The 23,311-nt window shown below is 45.8% G+C and overlaps 1 protein-coding gene across 8 annotated transcripts in view; it reads right to left on the bottom strand.

Moving 5' to 3' along the window:
• LOC130368702 (uncharacterized) overlaps positions 1–23,311 on the bottom strand; it is a 355,350-nt gene that overhangs the window by 138,626 nt on the left and 193,413 nt on the right. For 6 of the 8 annotated variants that reach the window (XR_008892546.1, XM_056572793.1, XM_056572777.1 and 3 more), the window contains 2 exons: positions 21,542–21,607; positions 15,271–15,387 (listed from right to left, as the gene is read on the bottom strand). The exons of 1 other annotated variant lie outside the window; for it this stretch is intronic. Coding sequence is in view for 6 of the 7 variants with exons in the window: in XM_056572793.1 (XP_056428768.1) it covers positions 15,271–15,387; positions 21,542–21,607 (183 nt within the window). In the remaining variant the exon portion in view is untranslated. The remainder of the gene's footprint in view (positions 1–15,270; positions 15,388–21,541; positions 21,608–23,311) is intronic. One more of the 8 variants, XM_056572768.1, reaches the window with a different exon arrangement.

Here is a 23,311-nt window from a genome sequence, read left to right as displayed (position 1 = left end):
TCTGGGTACTAATAACATGCATGCGTCATATGTCTTAGGGGGGATTAAACTGTCAGAGTCACTGGTAGAGAAGGATCTGGGTGTACTTGTGGATCACAGACTACAGAATAGCATGCAATGTCAGGCTGCTGCTTCCAAGGCCGGCAGGATATTGTCATGTATAAAAAGAGACATGGACTCGAGGGACAGGGACATAATACTCCCCCTTTATAAAGCATTGGTACGGCCTCACCTGGAATATGCTGTTCAGTTTTGGTCACCAGTCCATAAAAGGGACACTGCAGAGCTGAAAAGGGTGCAGAGACGTGCGACTAAACTAATATGGGGCATGGAACATCTTAGCTATGAGGAGCGATTAAAGGAGTTACAATTGTTTAGTCTTGAGAAGAGACGATTAAGGGGGGATATGATAAACGTATATAACTATATTAATGGCCCATACAAAAAAATATGGAGAAAAACTGTTCCAGGTTAAACCCCCCCAAAGGACGAGGGAGCACTCTCTCCGTGTGGAGAAGAAAAGGTTTAGTCTCAAGGGGCGACACGCCTTCTTTACCATGAGAACTGTGAACTTATGGAACAGTCTACCTCAGGAACTGGTCACAGCAGGAAAAACTAACAGCTTTAAAACAGGGTTAGATACATTCCTGGAACAAAATAACATTAATGCTTATGAAGAAATATAAAATCCCATCCCTTCCCCAATATCGCGCAACACCCCTACTAGGGATCGACCGATTATCGGTATGGCCGATATTATCGGCCGATAATCACGATTTTGGGCATTATCGGTATCGGCAATTACCTTGCCGATAAGCCGATAATGCCCCACCCCCACCGCACCGCGACCGCCATACCCCCAACCCGCCGCACCCCCCACCGTGATGCTGGGCGGTATACCGGTATGGATTTTTGCCCATACCGCTATACCGGTCGGGCCCTTCCCCCACCCTCCGAGTCAATAAAAAACTTAAACTTACCCATAATGGGGGTGGTCCGGGCCATCCATCCTTCCTTCCTGTAGTGTCTGGGGGCGTTCCGGGTGAACCGGTCCGGGCTGTCCTTCTTTTCCGGCGGTCATCTTCTCCACTCCGGGCAGGCTCCGGCCTAGTACGCTGCATAGACGCCGTGACGTCAGGTGCGTCGCTGCGCACGGGCATCACAGCGCAGCAGCGTCTATGCAGTGTATTAGGCCGTAGCCTGCCCGGAGTGGAGAAGATGACCACCGAAGAAGGACAGCCCGGACCGGTTCACTCTTCACCCGGAACGCCCCCGGACACTACAGGAAGGAAGGATGGATGGCCCGGAACACCCTGACAGGTAGGGGAGAGAAGCGGGTGGCGGCGGCGGCCTATGGCCCCACAAAAGCCACTGCAGATCATTGATTTAAAGCGCCCGCTTTAAATCAATTATCTGCAGCGGTGTCGCAGGGGGTTAAATAGCCGATAACTTATACCGGAATATCGGTATAAGTTATCGGCTATCGGCCCTAACCTGCACCGATTATCGGTATCGGCCCTAATAAACCGATATCGGTCGATCCCTAACCCCTACCCTTCAATTCCCTGCTTGAACTTGATGGACATATGCCTTTTTTCGACCATACTAACTATGTAACTATGTACTACTACTCCCAACATGGAGCACACTCTGCTCCATGCTGGGAGCTGTAGTACCTGCATTAATAGACAGATTGCAGCGGGTGTCAGAAGTTACCCTCGCTGCGATATGTCTATTAATGCAGGTACTACAGCTCCCAGCATGGAGCAGAGTGTGCTCCATGTTGGGAGTATTAGTACCTGCAGTAAGGGACAGATCCCAGCGGATGTCACTCCTCCTGACACCCTCTGCGATGTCCTGATGTGAATGTCAGGGTCAGCTGTTCTCAGGGCTACAGAGCCGGAAGAACAGCTGACGCTGAGCCGTAGGTATACATCGTATATCTACTGCCCAGCAAGAACTTACAGTGAGCCTGCAATGTGTATACAGTATACACATTGCTGGCTCACTTAACCCCTTGATGAGCTGTGCACTATGCGCAAGTCCAGCAAGGAAAGAGTTAACTTACACTGCTGGACAGTGTAGGTTAACCCTTTGGGCGGTATGCACTATATACAGCTATCTATAGATAGCTGTATATAGTGTATACAGAAGATGAAGTCCGCTTACTTCCCTCGAGTACCGGGCAGGTCAGTGTAGCTCCGCCCCCTAGTGATGACATCATTAGGGGGCAGAGCTACAGAAGGGAACAATGTGAACAGACCCTTCTGGCAGTGTCTACCCAGACAGGGAGACTCCAGCTGTTGCTAAACTACAACTCCCAGCATGCCCAGACAGCCAAAGGCTGTCTGGGCATGCTGGGAGTTGTAGTTTTGCACCAATTGGTGGCTCCCTGTTTGGGTAGACATTGCATCATGGGTGCTCTCCCCAGCGGACAGCGCTAAAAATGTCATAACCAATTTTTTGTGTTTTTTTTCTTCTCGTTTCAGATCCGTGTATGCAGAGGATTACAGCGGATTCGATGGATTACGGCGGATTATTTTTTTTTTCTTTTAACAAAATGGTTAACGAGGGCTGTGGGGGAGTGTTTTTTAAAATAAAATAATTTTTCCAATGTGTTTTTTTTATTTTTTTTAATTGTATTTTCAGGGTTAGTAGTGGAAGTAACAATGGTCCTCGCCTACTCTGGTAACGTCAGGCTGTTGCTGTTTGGTTGGTATTGTGCTGAGAATGAAAATACAGGGAATTATTTAAATAAATGTATTTAAAAATATTTTTTTTTAAACGCATAGGGTTCCCCGTATTTCCATTCTCAGCACAATATCAACCAAACAGCAACAGCCTGACGTTACCAAAGTGGGCGAGGACCATTGTTACTGGCCCTACCCAGCCTAAATAACGCCAGCCTGTTACCGCCTAGGCCCAGGAGCGCCATTATTGACGCTCCGGGCCTGTTGGTACCGGCTCTTCCCGACACCCATGTGGCGGTGGGTACCAGGGTAATAATTGGGGTTAGCGCTAGCTGTTTTTGGGGCTAGCACTAAGCCCTGGCTTAGTGATGGATTCAGTCAATAAGACCAGCTTCCAATACTAAGCCTGAAAATTCAATAAAAAAAAAACAACACATTTGAAAAATTATTTTATTTAAAAAAACACTACCCCCACAGCCCTCGTTAACCATTTTATTAAAAGAAAAAAAAATAATAATGCGCCGAAATCCATCGAATCCGCAGTAATCCTCTGCATACACGGATCTGAAACGAGAAGAAAAAAAACACAAAAAAATGGTTATGACATTTTTGGCGCTATCCGCTGGGGAGAGCACCCATGATGCAATGTCTACTTAAACAGGGAGCCATCAATTGGTGCAAAACTACAACTCCCAGCATGCCCAGACAGCCTTTGGCTGTCTGGGCATGCTGGGAGTTGTAGTATAGCAACAGCTGGAGTCTCCTTGTCTAGGTAGACACTGCCAGAAGGGTCTGTTCGCATTATACAAAACGGACAATGTGAACAGAGCTTCAGATTAACTAGCCTTGTTCCCTTCTGTAGCTACGCCCCTAATGACATCATCACTAGGGGGCGGAGCTACACGGACCTGCCCGGTACTCGAGGGAAGTAAGCAGACTTCGTCTTCTGTATACACTATATACAGCTATCTATAGATAGCTGTATATAGTGTATATCCCCCAAAGGGTTAACCCACACTGTCCAGCAGTGTAAGTTAACTCTTTCCTTGCTGGGCAAGTGGTTAAAGGGGTAGTCCAGTGGTGAAAAACGTATCCCCTATCCTAAGGATAGGGGATAAGTTTGAGATTGCGGGGGGTCCGACCGCTGGGGCCCCCTGCGATCTCTCTGTACGGGGGCCAGGCTCTCCGGCCAGATAGCGGGTGTCGACCCCCGCACGAAGCGGCGTCCGACACGCCCCCTCAATACACTTCAATGGCAGAGCCGGAGATTGCCGAAGGCAGCGCTTCAGCTCTGCCATAGAGTTGTAGAGTTATATACAATGTATACCTACGGCTCAGCGTCAGCTGTTCTCCCGGCTCTGTAGCCCTGAGAACAGCTGATCGTGACATTCACATCAGGACATCGCAGAGGGTGTCAGGAGGAGTGACAACCGCTGGGATCTGTCCCTTACTGCAGGTACTAATACTCCCAACATGGAGCACACTCTGCTCCATGCTGGGAGCTGTAGTACCTGCATTAATAGACATATCGCAGTGAGTGTAACTTCTGAGACCCGCTGAGATCTGTCTATTAATGAAGGTACTACAGCTCCCAGCATGGAGCAGAGTGTACGCCATGTTGGGAGTAGTAGTACTTGTAGTAAAGGAAAGATCACTGCGGGTATCACTTCTGACACCCGCTGTGATGCTCCTGTATAATGTATGGATGCGGCGGCTGCTCTCCTATGGTCCCCTGCACGACCGTATATATACACATATTCCTATTTCTCACAGAGAGCTGTGATTGGCTGGAACCATCTGCCCAATCACAGCTCTGCGGGAAATATGAATATGTGTATATATACGTGAGTGCAGGGGACCATAGAAGAGCTGCCGTCCCATCTATACAAGAGGATCGCAAGGGACCCCGGAGATCTGTCAATTAGTACAGGTAACTACTACTCCCATCATGGAAAAGTGTGTTCCATGCTGGGAGTAGTAGTACTACCTAAAAAAAAGTTTTTAAAAAAGTGAAAAACACGCACACACTACATTTTTATTATTGTCGGCTACATTTTTTGTGCCTTACCTGCTCACATAAATTGATCCCTGTTTAAAAATTAATAAACATTTCATAATCAAAAAGATACATTTCAGTAGATACAATTTTTTCCATCACTACTGTATCTTTTTTTATAATTATTCTTTTATGGTACCCTACGAAATTTTAATAAAAAAGGCATCTCCATGATTTTTTAGGATCGCTTAAGTCCAGAAAAGAATAAAAAGATTTACCGAATGTACCCGAATACCGAATGTATCCGAAAAATCAAACTGTATCTGTATCCTTTTTATTATCTTTCATCTTTATCTAGAATGAATTCTTTACGTTCGTTTACGGATAACGAATGCATTCGTTATTTACCGCATACATTCGGGAAATAACGAATGCATTCGTTATTTTGCTATTCATATTATCGTGGCTATTCGGGAATGTTCAAAATATGTTTTCGTGCATTCGGATCGGTCCGAATGGGCGAAAACGGTAAAATTCGGTAAATTAGACATTCGTGCTGAACCGAATTGCACATGTCTAACTAGAACTGCATACACAAATGACTGATGTTGGATGCACTTGGTGCAGGAAACCATGCAGACACAGTCTGGCTTACTGGTATAGGGTACGATAAACACACAGGGGGATATTTATCAAAGGATTTAGACTGTTTTTTCCTGTCTAAATTTGTCGCACAGAAAGTCGCAGTCTAAATGTGTGCGACTTTTCTGCGACTTTTGCTCTAGAGGATTTTTAGAACATGATGCATTCTAGTCTATTTTAGACGGAAATGCAATGGTTCTGAATTTATCAAAAGCGACTTTTCAGCGACAGGTTGCATCGGCAGAAAGTACGCCGAAATGTCAGACCATGTTGGAGCAGGTTTAAATACAGTCAAAAGCATAGATCCCGAAGTCTGTGCACAGAATTTATCAAGAGACGTTCACCATTTGATAAATTAGGCGCACAATAGACCAGCCAAACACACTGTAGTTTGGTCTAAATTCATGCGGGACATAGAAAGCTTTGATAAATATCCCCCACAGAGTCACATTTTGCACACTGAAGGTGAGCTGCCGGACTTCAGCCGCAAGTATGGGGTAGAAGACCTGGTAGATTAGGAAGTTGTGCAGATGGCTGTCTGGCTTACTGGTTTAGGAATTCCTGCAACACATAAGGTCACCCACCCAGACATCTCACATCGAGAGATACCAGAACGTGAGCTGCGTTATTGGCAGGTATGCAGTGGGTGATCTGGTAGAGTCAGAGCCCATACAGAGCACTGGGTAGCGGAACTCCCGCCGTGGGATCGGCAGGAATGTGCTAGGTGACCCAGTGAAGAGGTAAACCTTGCAGACTACGGTCTGGCTAACTGGTATAGGGTCCCGTGAACACACAGGTCCACTTCTGCGGGCACATCACACTGAAGGTGGGGCACTGGATTGCATCCGTGAGTGCGGCAGATATATGATGGGTAACATAGTAAAATAGTTTGCAAGGAATGAGAAAAACCCCCATGATGCCAATTGTCCCATGACAGAGGAAAAATTCCTTCCCGATCCAGATATGGCAATCAGAATAAATCCCTGGATCAACATTCTATCAACATAAATCTAGTACCCATTATGACCCTAAGGACGGGAGCATTTTTTGCAATTCTGACCACTGTCAATTTAAGCATTAATAACTCTGGGTCTGACCCGGAATAGCCGCAAATCGCAAGTGTGAATTCAAGTGTGATCGGATGACCCCCCTGCCCCTCCCCCCCCCCCCCCCTGGGCATTTGCGCTGATCGATATCAGCCGTCACCCTGGTCCGGTCCCCGCGCGAAATTACCACGGCCATATACATACGCCCTTGGTCCTTAAGTACCAGGACGCAAGGGCGTATGCATACGCAAACTGAATGGTTTTATAATACCCTTCTGGTAATGAGACGCCATGTGGCGGACTCTGCTGGTGATACATCCTAAGGCACGGAGTGGCGGAAGAAGGCTCAGGCATGGAGGAAAGGGGGGGGGGGGTCAGCTTGGAAGGGCCCCTCAGTTTTTGCTAGAAATGCATTGCCACCATTTGCGGCACCGTATCGGTGCTCTGCCCTTGTACGGAGGTACTGGAAATCGGCAGCGGGTGCGCCAGACATGGCATGGCCACTAACGCTAGAGAAAAACACTAAGGGTGCGTTCACACAGGCGTATTTGTCAGCGGATCCGCAACTGTGGATCCGCTGACAAAGACCCCTAAAGTGCTGCCCTCTTTGTGCCTGCTAATAGCAGCAATCCGCCGCTACCAGCAGACACACTGAAGTGCGAGTCGCAGTGTATCCGCAGATCGCGGCCGCTCCCCCGGCTCCCTGAGCTACACAGAGAGCGGCCGCGATGTGTGCGAGTACACTGCAGGGTAACTCGCACATCGTAGTGTGTCTGGTGGTAGCGGCAGATTGCTGCTATTAGCAGACACAAAGAGGGCAGCACTTTAGGGGCCTTTGTCAGCGGATCCGCAGCTGCGCATCAGCTGACAAATACGCCGTGTGAATGCACCCTAATGGAATATATCCCCAGGATTTTCCAAGGGAACATGAATCCTTGGTAATGGCCGGCCACGGCAGGTCGCAGAAGTTCCCCCACAGAAGGAAAATGGAGGGGTAGTCCATATAAATAAAGTCCAGATGCTCATAAGCAGAGAGAGAAGGCCCACAACACCGTCCCCAAGGGTGTAACGCAGGGAAGCTTTGCAGAAAAGAGGTTTAAGTCATGTGGAGTACAAAAGTACTACCAAAATTGTGCCAATACTAAATCGACCCCCCCCTCCCCCCCAATCCTGTTGGAAGGGTCCCTCAAATGTATGGCCCGTGGACAGGGATCCTAGATACAGCCAAAAAGCCGATAAGAGGAGAGACTGCAGGGATGCAGTTTATTAAATTGCCACCTAGAAGCTGTAATACAGCTTACAACCACAAGTTATTGAATTTTTCAGAATACCACCCCTTAGTTTACACACCGCGGTAGAGGGGAAGAAGGGTGGAGCTATGCAAGCAATAATGGCCACCGGCTTACAGTGTGAGCGTCGGCGGTGCGAAGCAGCGGGGGAGAGGGAAGGAATTACCCCAGCTGGCATAAGCGCTCCAGAGAAGCGCCGGTGGACGCGGCATGAGATCTCTGTAAAGGACCTGCGGCAGCACAGTGAGAAGACGCGTTGTGCTGATGTATGCCGCAAGGCAGGGGGATAAAACTGTCCGCCTGCACTGTCTGCCATTACAGCTGTAGTGCAGAGCAGAACTGCTGTCACTCCAGCAATTAACCGCATGTAAGGTGCCGGAGAATGCATAGAGCAGCTGTCCACTGGTAAACCCCTTACATACCACCGGGAAACCGAGGCCCCAATGCAGCGCTCCAACTAAGGACTGAGAGTCCCTCAAACCCTGTGTGACCTGGACCACAGCCATTCTGATATGGGGTTTTGCAGGGGAATGGGGGGGGGGGGGGAGCTCGGAATATACTTACCCAAAAATGCAGATGCTCACTCTGAAGTCTTCAGCCCGCATATGGCCATGCTGCATCATGCCATAGCGAGCAGGGGCAGCGGGGGACCTGGACCCAGGGTACTAACGCCAAGCGCTGGCAAGAAGGGGTTGACGGCCCATACTCTTATGCACCGTGCCCTTTGGCGCATGTGGGAGATCTGGTATCGCCATGCTCCTGCTGTCTAATCTAGAAAAGTAACAAAAGGGAAAATACCTAGCTAGACAAACTTAACTAGAAAACAAGAAAATAAAAGACCAGGTCTGGGAGAGCTCCCAGACATGTGTCTAGCCTCCTACTGACACTAGCTAAAACTGATTTCCTCATGGCAGTTGGGCAGGTATATCCTGCCAGGGAGGAGCCGACTTTTTTCATAGTGTCAGTGACTCTCAGGATACCATGGGTATATGCTCTTGCCACTGTGTCCCCCCAATGAAGAGACCGATAAATTTGTATGTTGAAAATTGTTATCTTCTGATTATTACTATATTTTTCCATATATAGGGGAAAGTATAAGGTCTCATATTTTGCGCCATCATCTACATTTTTTATCTGTACCATATTTGTTTTGATGGGACTTTTTCATTGTTTTTTTTTATACATTTTAAAGGGTATACAAAGTGATCAAAAATATGCAATTTTGGACTTTGGTATTTTTTACCTAAACGCCAATGACCATACGGTTTAATCAACATTAGATTTTTATAGCTAGGACATTTGCACACACGGCGATACCACATATGTTTATTTTCATTATGTTTACATATTTTTTTTATATCTAATTTGGGAAAAGGGGGGTGATTCAAACTTTTAATATGGAAAGGGTTAAAGGGATTATCCAGGAAAAAACTTTTTTATATATCAACTGGCTCCAGAAAGTTAAACAGATTTGTAAATTACTTCTATGAAAAAATCTTAATCCTTTCAGTACTTATGAGCTGCTGAAGTTGAGTTGCTTTCTGTCTAAATGCTCTCTGATGATCCCTGTCTCGGGAACTGTCCAGAGTAGAAGCAAATACCCATAGCAAACTTCTTCTACTCTGTGCAGTTCCCGAGACAAGCAGAGATGTCAGCAGAGAGCACTGTTACCAGACAGAAAAGAACAACTCAACTTCAGCAGCTGATAATTATTGGAAGGATTAAGATTTTTCTAATAAAAGTAATTCACAAATCTGTAACTTTCTGGAGCCAGTTGATATATAAAAAAAAAATATTCCTGGAATACCCCTTTAATGAGTGTATTTTTTTAAAACTTTTTAATCAACTTTTTTTTATTTATTTTTTTACACTTTTAGTCCCCTTAAGAGACTTTTAGAAGGAATCAGTAGATTCCTCATACAGATCAATGTAGTTCCATAGAACTCTGCGCACGATTCATAAAGCCTGGTTCAGCCAAGCTCGATCAATCACAGAGCCGAGACCAGCATTGGCGCTGTGGTAAGCCCTCCGGCTACCTCCAGAGTGGATCAACACCTATCCCCACGCGATCGTGATTTATCCATCCCACTGGACCACAAGGGACTGGTTAAAGGTCCCTTTAGACGCCGCTGTCACATTTGACAGCGGCGATCTAAAGGGTTAATAGCCACATGTTGGCTATTAATGGCGGCCCACAGCTACAGGAATCAGCTGGGGGCCGGCCGGTATGGCGCGGCCTCGAGTCGGGAGTCCGCGCCATACACTGTTAACAGTAGTGATGAGCGGCATAGGCCATATTCGAATTTGCGATATTTCGCAATTATATGGACAATTATTAGTCATATATTCGCAAAACTCGCATATTCGTTATATTCGCTTTTTTTTGCTCATGTGTAAAAATGAATGTGCATATGCGATAATTTATGCGCATATGCGCGAATATTCAGCCCTCCCTTATTTAACGACACATGACTTACTGAAACGTCATGTGTCCACTCCCGATTTATAACGCGGAGCCACGGATAGCGGGTCGGGCCCTGCCTCTAACAACGGCCGGGACCCGTGGCTAATAGCACGCGGCATTGATCGCTGTGCCGCGCGCTATTAACCCTTTAGACACGGCGTTCAAAGTTGAACGCCGCGTCTAAAGTGAAACTGAAACCATGCCGGTTAGCTCAGTTGGGCTGTTCGGGAAAGCCGCTGCGAAATCGCAGCATCCCGAACAGCTTACAGGACAGCGGGAGGGCCCCTACCTGCGTCCTCGCTGTCCGATCGCCGAATGACTGCTCAGTGCCTGAGATCCAGGCATGAGCAGTCAAGCGGCAGAATCATCGATCACTGGTTTCTTATGAGAAACCAGTGATCAATGATAAAGATCAGTGTGTGCAGTGTTAAAGGTCCCTATGGGAGCTATAACACTGCAAAAAAAAAGTGGAAAAAAAAAAGTGAATACATATCATTTAACCCCTTCCGTATTAAAAGTTTGAATCACCCCCCTTTTCACATAAAAAAAAAAAACAGAGTAAATAAAAATAAAAATATATGGTATTGCCGCTTGCGGAAATGTCCGAATTATAAAAATATATTGTTAATTAAACCACACGGTCAATGGCGTGCGCGCAAAAAAATTCCAAAGTCCAAAATAGTGCATTTTTGGTCACTTTTTATATCATTTAAAAATGAATAAAAAGTGATCAATAAGTCCTATCAATGCAAAGATGATACCGTTAAAAACTTCAGATCACGGCGCAAAAAATGACCCTCATACCGCCCCATAGATGGAAAAATAAAAAAAGTTATAGGGGTCAGTAATGACAATTTTAATTTAATTTTCCTGCATGAAGTTATGATTTTTTCCAGAAGTACGACAAAATCAAACCTATATAAGTAGGGTATCATTTTAACCGTATGGACCTACAGAATAAATATCAGGTGTTATTTTTACCGAAAAATTCACTACGTAGAAACGGAAGACCCCAAAAGTTACAAAATGGCGTTTTTTTTCAATTTAGTCTCACAATGATTTTTTTTCCCGTTTCACGGTAGATTTTTGGGCAAAATGACTGATGTCATTACAAAGTAGAATTGGTGGCGCAAAAAATAAGCCATAATATGGATTTTTAGGTGCAAAATTGAAAGAGTTATAATTTTTTAAAGGCAAGGAGCAAAAAACGGAAATGCAAAAACGGAAAAAACCCCGGTCCTTAAGGGGTTAATGGTATAGGAAACTATGACTAGTGCAATAACTCAGATTTTTTTGCCCATGGAGACCAATAAGCTCATTGTGGTCTATGAGGATCTCACGCCATGTAAAACAGTAAGCTAAGCAGGACTGTCTTGGTAGCACAGTGAAATGGGAGAACACCACTGGTTTGAGTCCAGGGTGGGACAGAGTGTTACAGTGTTGTGGTTAAACTTTACTTTCCTGGAAAAGTTTCTGAGTTGCCCATAGAAACCAATCAGATTGCTTCCTTCATTTTTCAGAGGCCTTTTCAAAAATGAAAGAAGCAATCTGATTGGTTGCTATGGGCAACTGCACAACTCTTCCTCTACACTAGTTTTGATGAATCTCCCCCATAGAGGGAGATTTATCAAAACATGTCCAGAGGAAACGTTTCTGAGTTGCCCATAGCAACCAATCAGATCTCTTCTTTGATTTTTGAAAAATGAAGGAAGCAATCTGATTGGTTGCCATGGGCAACTCAGAAACTTTTCCAGGAAAATGAAGTTTAACCACAACACTGTAACACTCTGTCCCACCCCGAACTCGAACCAGTGGTGTTCTCCCATTCCACTGTGCTCCCAAGCCAGTCCTGCTTATCTTACTGTCTTTACATGCCATGAGATCCTTATGGACCACAATGGGCCTATTGGTTTCAATGGGCAAAAAAAAATCACAGAGTTATTGCCCCAATCACAGTTCCCTATACCATTAAAGAAAGGAGGGCTCAATATTCGCGAATATGTGCAAAAATTTCCGCATATGCGCATACATTTTCACATATGCGGAAAAAAAAAAGAATATTCGTAATTACGAATATATAGTGCTATATTCGCAATATTCGATATTCGCGATTAAAATTTGAATTGCGAATATTCTCGAGCAACACTAGTTAACAGCACAAGGGACGTTATCAGGTTAAAAGAGGTACAATAAAAGAAAAGAATGTAATTATGGGTATCATTTTAATAGTATTCACCCACAGAATAAAGAAAACACAATTTTTACCATAAACTGTACAGCGTTAAAACAAAAACCCTCCAAAATTTGCAAAGTTTTTTCAGTTTTTTTTCAATTTCCTTACTCACAAATTTTTTTGTGTTTGCGGTACATTTTATGGTAAAATGGAAGATTTCCTTCCAAAGTACAATTCGTCATGTAATAAACAAGCCCTCATATGGGTCTGTGGATGGAAATATAAAAGAGGTATGATTTTTAGAAGGCGAGAAGGAAAAAACAAAAAAACGCAAAAATAAAATTGGCTGTGTGCTTAAAGGGGCACACCGCCACTAGAATCTTATCCCCGATCCAAAGGATAGGGGATAAGATGTCAGATGGCGGGGGTTCTGCAGCTGGGGACCCCCGGGATCTTCGCTGCAGCCCCCCAGCTATCATTACTGCACAGAGCAAACTCGGAGGTAGGTAGGAGGCATTTGGCCCAGGCGTTTTTAATTAGCAGGAAATTAGCAGGAAACTGCATAAGGGTTTCCTCCTACCATTCTCCCAGCCCCCACATGGTAGGTTTCATACTGGAGTGGTTCTCGGTGGCGGCCATTGTTTCTGTGATGCTTTGTCTGTGGGGTGGAGTGGCCCAGAGCCAGGGGCTTGGTCGGGCAGAAGTGGGGCTTCCAGGCCACTGCGTCGCTCTCCCCGTTGGGCATGGGGTCTCGGAGGCAGTGGTCGCTGCTGGGTGCTACGCCAGTGTCAGGTTAGGGACCCACTAACGAGGTGGCCTTGATGTGGCGAGTGGGCTTGTACTTTTTGATCAAAATGTATACTAACAACCTGTTCCGTTTTTGAAATTATGCTGAGAAGCAAGTAGATCAAATTACAAATGGTGGATGTGTGGCTGTGTTTCTCTTTTTGTGTTGCACCATAATACTGTGGCTAGCTTTTTGTGGACTGGTATTTCCTGCTTGATTTTTCTTTTTTCACTACAAATCCCATAATTTCATTTTCCTCCCTCCCACACATCATCCATCCCACCCACTGAAACATAAAAGAGCTGCATCCATTCAAAAGACCTGTGGTTTTCAATCAGGGTGCCTACAGCTGTTGCATTAGTTGCAGATTGATCTCCCTCTCCCACCAAGCGATCCCTCCACCCATTGAAGCAGACAGGCTTCCTGTCATCAGCTGACTAGTGAGTCAAGTCTCGGCCGCATTGCAAGCTGGGAAAATCTGAGACAACAGTCATTTTGTATGCTGTTAAAAATATTGGGGTGAAAATGAAATAAGAATTGTGAGAAAACCATCACACACAGGTACAGACACTATATTATGAACTACACTAACTCTACAGCCCCTGTGGCATAGTCAAATAAAAAATAATTCTGGAATACCCCTATAAGGTGCTATGCTGAGCAGATAGACTGTGTGGTCAGCACAGCTAAAGTACCTCCAAGCCGGCTGGAAGGAGAGGGAAGCCATGCACATCAGGCTGAGTGTGCGCCCAGCGCAGCTGCCGGCCAAAATGAAGTTGAAAGTATGCTGCGCTGAGCCGCAGCAACATGTGGCCAGCTCAGCAGAAGTACAAATCCACAGAATGAGAGAGAACAGGCCCTGAGAACGTCGCTGGGACCCTGTGCCGAGCGGGAGGTCAGTAAATACTTACCTATGATGATATACTCAACTTGAACACTTCAGTTAGCTTATGACCCCACTGCTCATCCTGGCTAATGCCAAGGTGAGCAGGGGCAGGTTGGGGCCGGGACCCAAGGCACTCTGCCAGGCGCTGACCGGTGGTGACTAGGGGACAATGACACAAATAGGTTAGTGTTGTGCCCCTTATCGTGTGTGGGTAGACAGGGGAGGCTTAAGAGATATGGATGGTATCCCTGTCTCCCAAACATGGAAGGAAAAAAAAGAAGAAGAAAAAAGGAGAGAAAACCCTAACTAAACAAGCTAAGATGAAAAAAGGAAAGACCCGGCCTGGAGAGCTCCAGACCTGTGTCTGCCTCTTGCTGACACTAAGCTAAAATTAATTAGCTCATTGTCAGAGGGTGGGTACATCCTGCCAGGGAGAAGCTGGCTTCTTTGCTTCCTTAGTGTCAGTCTCCCAGTGAAGAGCAGCATATACCCATGGTCTGTGTCTCCCAATGAAGTGACCAAGAAATCAGCAATTGTGAAACAGTGCCTGCAAAATATCCTAAGAAAAAAATTGTGTCAAAATCCCCTAGGTGCTTGATCATGTCTCAGACATGTGTGTGAGTCAGGTAGCACACTAAGGTGACATAAGGGGTATTTCTACAAACTGAATAATAAATACATAATACATATTAGAATGTTCTGTTATTACCTGCTACATTATAGAACAAATATTTAAAGTTGAAAGTTTTCAAAAAAATAAAAAAATAAATAAATAAAATAACGAAAGAAATTAAATTTCACCTACAAAAATAAAATACCAAAGTCCAGAACTGCTGATTTTGGTCACTTCATATATCACAGGAAAAAAATATTAACAGTGAGCAAAAGGTTCCATCAAAACCAAAATGGTACCAATAAAAACTACAAATCATGGAGACAAAAATGAGCCCTTATACAGCTCCATATATGTAAAAATAAAAAAAAGTGTCAGTGCTCCCGTTTAGAGCCTGCTGAATCTCCATCCTGAATACCCATCCTGGCTTCCCAGATGCCGGTGACCAGATCTAAGGCTAAGGAGATGCTCCCTAAGCAAGATTCGAGCCGAGGGCAGGAGAAATCGGCAGTGGCAAAGTTGAAAGAGTTAGCCCACGCTGGCAAACAAGAAGGCCCTGGCCGCACATCAGCGGCCCAGGCATCCCTCTCTGACTATGCACCAGCCCGTGCTGACAGACACCTCAGAGCCCGAGTCGGGTGCCCCCGAACTGACTCTCCAGGAGGTTAGTGAGATGTTACTTACCGCAAACCAGACCAGCAGCACGTCCCTCATGGGCCAGGTGCAGGAGGATGTAGGGCTCCTGCGGCAGGACCTGCATAGCCTTAGAGACCGGGTGACGGCATTTTTCTCCAGCTCCAGCTATATTAAAATGAAATGTTATGATTGTTGGTGACATCTTTAACCCCTTAAGGACTCAGCCCATTTTGGCCTTAAGGACTCAGACAATTAAATTTTTACGTTTTCATTTTTTCCTCCTCGCCTTCTAAAAATCATAACTCTTTTATATTTTCATCCACAGACTATTATGAGGGCTTGTTTTTTGCGCGACCAGTTGTCCTTTGTAATTACATAACTCACTATATCATAAAATGTATGGCGCAACCAAAAAACACTATTTTTGTGGGGAAATTAAAAAGAAAAACGCAATTTTGCTAATTTTGGAAGATTTCGTTTTCACGCCGTACAATTTACGGTAAAAATGATGTGTGTTCTTTATTCTGAGGGTCAATACGATTAAAATGATACCCATTATTACATACTTTTATATTATTGTTGTGCTTAAAAAAAATCACAAACTTTTTAACCAAATTAGTACGTTTATAATCCCTTTATTTTGATGACCTATAACTTTTTTATTTTTCCGTATAAGTGGCGGTGTGAGGGCTCATTTTTTGCGCCATGATCTGTACTTTTTTTTATACCACATTTGCATATAAAAAACTTTTAATTCATTTTTTATAATTTTTTTTTTATAAAATGCATTAAAAAAGTAGCAATTTTGGACATTTTTTTTTTTTACGTTCACGCCGTTCACCGTACGGGATCACTAACATTTTATTTTAATAGTTCGGACATTTACGCACGCGGCGATACCAAATATGGTATCATCCAAATATGGATTCATTTAAATCGCACACTGCCGCAGATGCCGAGATCTATATTGATCCCGGCACCTGAGGGGTTAATGGCGGACGCCCGCGAGATCGCGGGCGTTGGCCATTGCCGGCGGGTCCCTGGCTGCGATCAGCAGCCGGGATCAGCCGCGCATGACACGGGCATCGCTCCGATGCCTGCGGTTATGCACAGGACGTAAATGTACGTCCTGGTGCATTAAGTACCACCGCACCAGGACGTACATTTACGTCCTGCGTCCTTAAGGGGTTAAAGGCTTAGGAGTAGTAAATAAAATAACATTTTGGGAGAACTTTGTTTACAGTTTGCCATGCAATATAAATAACATTAACCTTTTATGAGTTATTATAATTTAATCAAAGCCAAAACATGTACAGTTTTGTATTTCATAATAACAAATTCTTATTTATTGCTTGTAGTTTCTATTAACACATACATCTACAGAATGTATAAATTACTGATACACACACACACACACACACATATATATATATATATATATATTTTTTATTTTATTTTTTTTCTTTGGGGGGGGGGGGGGTTTGAAAGGGGTAAGAAAACTAGAAAACTCTGGGATTTTGGACAGGTTTTCTTGGTCATAACAACTGTGCAATAGACATTTCATTCTTTATTGTCTATTGGTCTAGGTGATAATGACATCCCTAGGGCACAATCTGAATTCCCAACCTTTTTCGGCTCGGGGCACCCCTCCGGAAGAAAAAAATTTCGCAGGGCACCCCTACCAAGGTTGATGAGCAAAAAAGAAAAAAAAAAAATTAAAAAGCAAAAGCACAATATCTATTTAAAGTGCTGCTTTAGACAGCAACTCACAAATCACGTCTTCTCTGATCAGCATCGTTCCCCTTTCTTCTCCATCTGGTCTGCGCCATCATGACAATTTCTTCCAGCCACAATTCTTCACCATTAAACCTATTAGGCTCCACACTTTTTTTCCATGGGTGAAGAGTGTACATGAGTGACAGAAGAGTGTACATGGGTAACAGATGGTGTACATGGGTGGCGGAGGGGTGTAGAAGAGTATACATGAGTGACAGAACAGTGTACATGGGTAACAGGGGTGTACATGGGTAACAGGGGTGTACATGGGTGGCAGAGGGGTGTAGAGGAGTGTACATGGGTGGCAGAGGGGTGTAGAGGAGTGTACAGAAGGGTGTAGAGGAGTGTACATGGGTGGTAGAGGGGTGTAGAGGAATGTACATGGGTGGCAGAGGGGTGTACATGGGTGACAGAAGTGAAAATGGGTGACAGAAGGGTGTAGGGGGTGACAGAGGGGTGTATATGGGTGAAAAGGGGATGTAGGGGTGACCGAGGAGTGTAGAAGAGTGTACTTGGGTGACAGGGGGGCCTAGGGGGTGACAGAGGGATGTAGAGGAGTGTACATTGGTGACAGAGGGCTGTAGAGGAGTGTACATGGGTGGCAGAGGAGCGTAGGGGGTGACAAAGGGGTGTATGTGGGTGACAGATGGGTGTAGAAGAGTGCACATGGGTAAAAGAGGGGTGTAGGGGTGACAGAGGGGCATACATGGGTGACAGATGGTGTAGAGGAGTGTACATGGGTGGCAGAGAGGTGTAGAGGAGTGTACATGCGTGGCAGAAGGGTGTAGAGGAGTGTACATGGGTGGCAGAAGGGTGTAGAGGAGTGTACATGGGTGACAGAGGGGTGTAGAGGAGTGTACATGGGTGGCAGAGGGGTGTAGAGGAGTGTACATGGGTGGCAGAGAGGTGTAGAGGAGTGTGCATTGGTGACAGAGGTGTACATGGGTGACAGAGAGGCGTACATGGGTGTAGAAGAGTGTACATGGGTGACAGAGGGGCGTAGGGGGTGACAGGAGTGTAAATGGGTGACGGGTGTATATAGGTGACAGAAGGGTGTAGAAGAGCATACATGGGTGACAGGGGGGCAGAGAGGGTGACAGAGGGGTGCAGAGGAGTGTACATGGGTGGCAGAGGTGTAGAGGAGTGTATATGGGTGACAGAGGTGTATAGAGGAGTGTAAATGGGTGACAGAGGGGTATAGAGGAGTGTAAATGGGTGACAGAGGGGTATAGAGGAGTGTAAATGGGTGACAGAGGAGTGTAGAAGATTTTACATGGGAGACAGGGGGGGATGGACATGGGAGACAAGGGGGTTAAAAGGGGTGACGGTGAACAAGGGGTGAATAGGTGTGTGGACATGAGTGACGTGGTAGACTGGCGGTGAACATGGGAGTGGACATGGGAGACAGGGGGGTGAACAGGGATGACAGGGGGTCAGAGGGGTGGACAGGCGTGACAAGAGGGAAAAGAGGGGCGGACAGGGGTGACAAAGGGACAGAGAGGTGAATAAAGGGTGGACATGGGTGACAGAAGGGTAGACTGGGGGGGTGGTCAGAGGGGTGGATGAAGGGGTGAGAGATAGACAGGGGTGGTCAAGGTGGACATGGATGACAGGGGCGGGTGGACATGGGAGACAGGGGGGGTTGTGAACAGGGGTGACAAGGGGGGAAAAGGATGACAAGAGAAGTAAAAGAGGGGTGACAAATGGACAGATTGGTGAATAGGGGGATGGACATGGGTGAAAGGGTAGATTGGGGGGTGGACAAGGTGGACATGAATGACAGAAGGGTGGACATGAATGCCAGGGGGGAGGGGTGAATAGGTGACGGTGGGGTAGACATGGGTGACGGGGTGGGGTGGACTTGGGTGACGGGGTGGGGTGGAAATTGGATGAGGGGGAGGGTTAACAGAGGGGTGGAAAGGGTACAGTACCTAAAGCAAGCCGGCACGGGGTGCAGCTTGCAGTTCCACTGCATCTTCCCACCATTTCAGTTCCACAGCATCTTCGGCCCCATTTTTGGCTTATTGCACCGCAGTGGGGAGGGGGACGCTGTATGCGCAGTACGCACGTACGCTTCCCTTCCCCCTGTGGTGCCGTGAGTCACAGGCACGCAGGCTGGGGCGGGAAAGAAATTTTTTTTTAAGTTCACGGCAAAATCCCGGCAAAAACACCAGTGTGCCGGGCACCTCGATTGGGAATCACTGCCTTAGGCTATATTCACATGGCGGAATTTCCGTTGCAGCAGAGTCCTAATGATTTCTGCTGCACTGTGCAAATAGCATAATTCCCATGGCAGATCCCAATCCCGGCGTCTGCAGAAACACTGAACTAGTTCATTGTTTCTGCAGATTCTGCTTGGAAATGCATTGCTATCTATGAACACTGTGCATTTCCGAACAGTCCTAGTGCCGCCGAATCAAGGTAATTTGCAGGATGACATTTTACACATTTTTGGCCATGTGAACATAGCCTTAGGCTGCAGTCACCTTTGCTATTCACAAACACTGAGCCTCACTCTTGTCAACATTCATGTGAGTGAAATGTAAATTCTGTTATTATGACCTCCAAATCAAGAAGTGTGCACTCAAGGGGTTAAGCAGCTGGCATTAGAGCTTTCTTCAGTGACAGCTGTTATCATGCGGGTATATACCTTTAAATGTCTAAACTCAATGTTAAATTTCTATGCTCAAATGTGCCACTGAGTTAAAGTGTAACAGTTCTGCCTCAGTGCAGCATAAACCTGATAACAGGGTCACTGATTCAGGAGCTAACTTTTTTTTGGGTGCCACAGTTTTTGTAAAAATCCTGTTTATTAGCTGGGACTACAGAGCAAGTGGTCGTTCCATAGTCCACAATATTCATAAATTGCTGCTCCAGACTGCCTAATCGCTGCTGAATAACATTTTTCTGTTAGTATAGTGCATACAGAGAAAATTGGCAATCAACGGCTAGTGGGTGGCCAAGAGCCTTATGAACATCACAGACTACAGAACAAGAATCCCAGCTAATATATGGGGTTTTCTATAAAAACTGCAGTACCAAAAACAATTAAAGGGGTTATCTGGGAAACTACAGTTATCCGTCTTGGATGGAGGCCCTTATGCTTCGAGAACAAGTGATTCGATCGCTACCATCACAGCTAGCGGGGTCCCTGTGCCGACTAGCGGTGTCACAAGAATGCCAAGCGCGGCTCTGTTCCCCATCCCTGTCAGCTCTCAGGGTACGGGAACAGATTTAAAAGCCTTGCACGCAGCTAACGTAGTCCTGCGCATGCGCAGTACTACACAAATAGCGTAGGGCTAACGCCAGGCTCCTAGCGCTGCCTACGTTAGCCCTACGCTACTCACGTAGTGCTGCGCCTGCGCAGTACTACCTGAGCCGCGCGCAAGGCTTTTAAATCTATTCCTGTACCCTGAGAGCTGACAGGGATGGGGAACAAAGCCGTGCTAGGCATTCTTGTGACACCGCTAGTGGGCACAGGGACCCCGCTAGCGCTGATGGTTGCGCTCGCGGGGGGCACATTTGACACCGCTAGTGGGCACAGGGACCCAACTAGCAGTGATGGTAGCAATCGCGCTCGCGGGAGGCATTCTTGTGACACTATGACACTAGTCAATAGTGTGCCTCCAGCTGTTTCACAACTACAATTCTCAGCATGGCCTGACAGCTAATAGCAATCATGGCATGCTGGGAGTTGTAGTTGGGAAACAGCTGGAGGCACCCTATTAGATAAATAACACTCATGCATAGACGATGTGAGGGTGGAAGTAAGCGCCCAGCAAGGCGTCAAAGACGTTGCGCCTGTTGGGAAGCGCTGCTCCCTGCCCTGCTTTATAGAGCAGATTTAGAAGCACTAAATCTGCTCTATTAATGCGATTAAAAAATTTTTGAAGCCAGGTAAGGGGTTAGGGCTAGATTACTACTAGGTAGGGACATATTAGATTATATAGTACTTGGTGGGAGCTACCCTTTAAAGGGTACCTCTCATCAAATAAACTTTTGATATATTTTAGATTAATGAATGTTGAATAACTTTCCAATAGCATGTTAATGAAAAATATGCTTCTTTCTATTGTATTTTTCCCGATCAGTCCTGTCAGCAACCATTTCTGACTCATGCTAGAGTCCTAAACACTCAGAGCTGCCAGCCTGCTTTGTTCACAGCCAAACAGGCTGTGAACAAAGCAGGCTGGCAGCTCTGAGTGTTCTCTTTTGTGAACAAAGCAGACTGGCAGCTCGTAGTGTTTAGGACTCCAGCACAAGTCTGAAATGCTTGCAGACAGGACTGGTAGGGAGACCCCTAGTGGTAATTTCTTCAAAGTGGAAAATTAAATAGAAAGAAGCATATTTTTTAATAACATGCAATTGTAAAGTTATTCTGCATACATTAATCTATAATATATGAAAAGTTTTTTTGATGAGAGGTACCCTTTAAGTAAGATAGCCTCTCAATCATGATCCCTTTTCACTAGGTTTATGTTGCCATCAGATGATGACCGCGGATTTTGTGTTTCCGAGGAACACGGAAGGTTAATACACATACCTGAACTAACACTGGGCTCATCACCTTCAGCTGAACAGTTTTCTTCTTCAGCACCAGATTCAGTATCTGTATATTAAATGGAATGGCCATTATATGTGCAAATGAATAGTGTGAAACAAACATTCTAGGCACTCCTTTCACTCCATGACATTTTGACCCCTTAAGGGTTTTTCCATTTTCATTTTTTCCCTCATCACATTCTAAAAATCATAACGCTTAAAATTTTGCACATAAAATTCCATATGATGTCTTATTTTTTGCGCAACCAATTCTACTTTGCAGTGACAGTCATTTTACCAAAAGATCCATGGTGAGACGGAAAAAAAATTCATTGTGCAACAAAATTTAAGAAAAAATAACATTTTGTAAATTTTTGGGGCTTCCGTTTCTACGCAGTGCATTTTTCGGTAAAAATTACACCTTATTTTGATTCCGTAGGTCCATACGGTTAAAATGATACCCTACTTATATAGGTTTGATTTTGTCGTACTTCTGAAAAAAATCATAACTACATGCAGGAAAATGTATACATTAAAAATTCTCATCTTCTGACCCCTATAACTTTTTTATTTTTCTGTGTATGGGCCCGTATGAGGACTACTTTTTTTGTGCCATGTCCAGAAGTTTTTATCGGTACCATTTTTGTATTGGACTTTTTGATCGCTTTTTATTCATTTTTCATGATGTAAAAAGTTATCAAAAATACACTATTTTGGACTTTGGAATTTTTTTGCGCGTACGCCATTGACCATGCGGATTAATTAACGATATATTTTTATAATTCGGACATTTCAACACGCGGCGATACCACATGATTTTTTTATGGGAAAAGGGGGGTGATACAAACTTTTATTAGGGAAGAGGATAAATGACCTTTGCTAACTTTTTTTTGCAGTGCTATAGCTCCCATAAGGGGCTATAGCACTGCTCACACTGATCTTTTACACTGATCCCTGCAAAGCCATAGCTTTGCATGGATCAGTGTTATAGGCGGTCAATTGCTCAAGCCTGTATCTCAGGCTTGGAGCAATCAAACGCCGATCAGATGCAATGGAGCAAGGTAAGGGGACCTACAGCAGCGACAGGCACCCGAGTTCCCCCACAGCAGCGACAGGCACCAGAGTTCCCCCACAGCAGCGACAGGCACCAGAGTTCCCCCACAGCAGCAACAGGCACCAGAGTTCCCCCCACAGCAGCGAAAGGCACCAGAGTTCCCCCACAGCAGCGAAAGGCACCAGAGTTCCCCCAAAGCAGCGACAGGCACCAGAGTTCCCCCACAGCAGCTACAGGCACCAGAGTTACCCCACAGCAGCTACAGGCACCAGGGTTCCCCCACAGCAGCTACAGGCACCAGAGTTCCCCGACAGCAGCTGCAGGCACCAGAGTTCCCCCACAGCAGCGACAGGCACCAGGGTTCCCCCACAGCAGCTACAGGCACCAGGGTTCCCCCACAGCAGCTACAGGCACCAGGGTTCCCCCACAGCAGCTACAGGCACCAGGGTTCCCCCACAGCAGCTGCAGGCACCAGAGTTCCCCGACAGCAGCTACAGGCACCAGAGCTCCCCCACAGCAGCTGCAGGCATCAGAGTTCCCCCACAGCAGCTACAGGCAATAGAGTTCCCCCAAAGCAGCTACAGGCACCAGAGTTCCCCCACAGCAGCTACAGGCACCAGAGTTCCCCCACAGCAGCTGCAGGCACCAGAGTTCCCCCACAGCAGCAACAGGCACCAGGGTTCCCCCACAGCAGCTACAGGCACCAGGGTTCCCCCA

The sequence above is a fragment of the Hyla sarda genome, chromosome 1, assembly GCF_029499605.1.
Source record: "Hyla sarda isolate aHylSar1 chromosome 1, aHylSar1.hap1, whole genome shotgun sequence".
NCBI lineage: Eukaryota > Metazoa > Chordata > Amphibia > Anura > Hylidae > Hyla > Hyla sarda.
The sequence above is the reverse complement of the archived record's forward strand: the minus strand, read 5'-3'. Positions and strand labels throughout refer to the sequence as shown.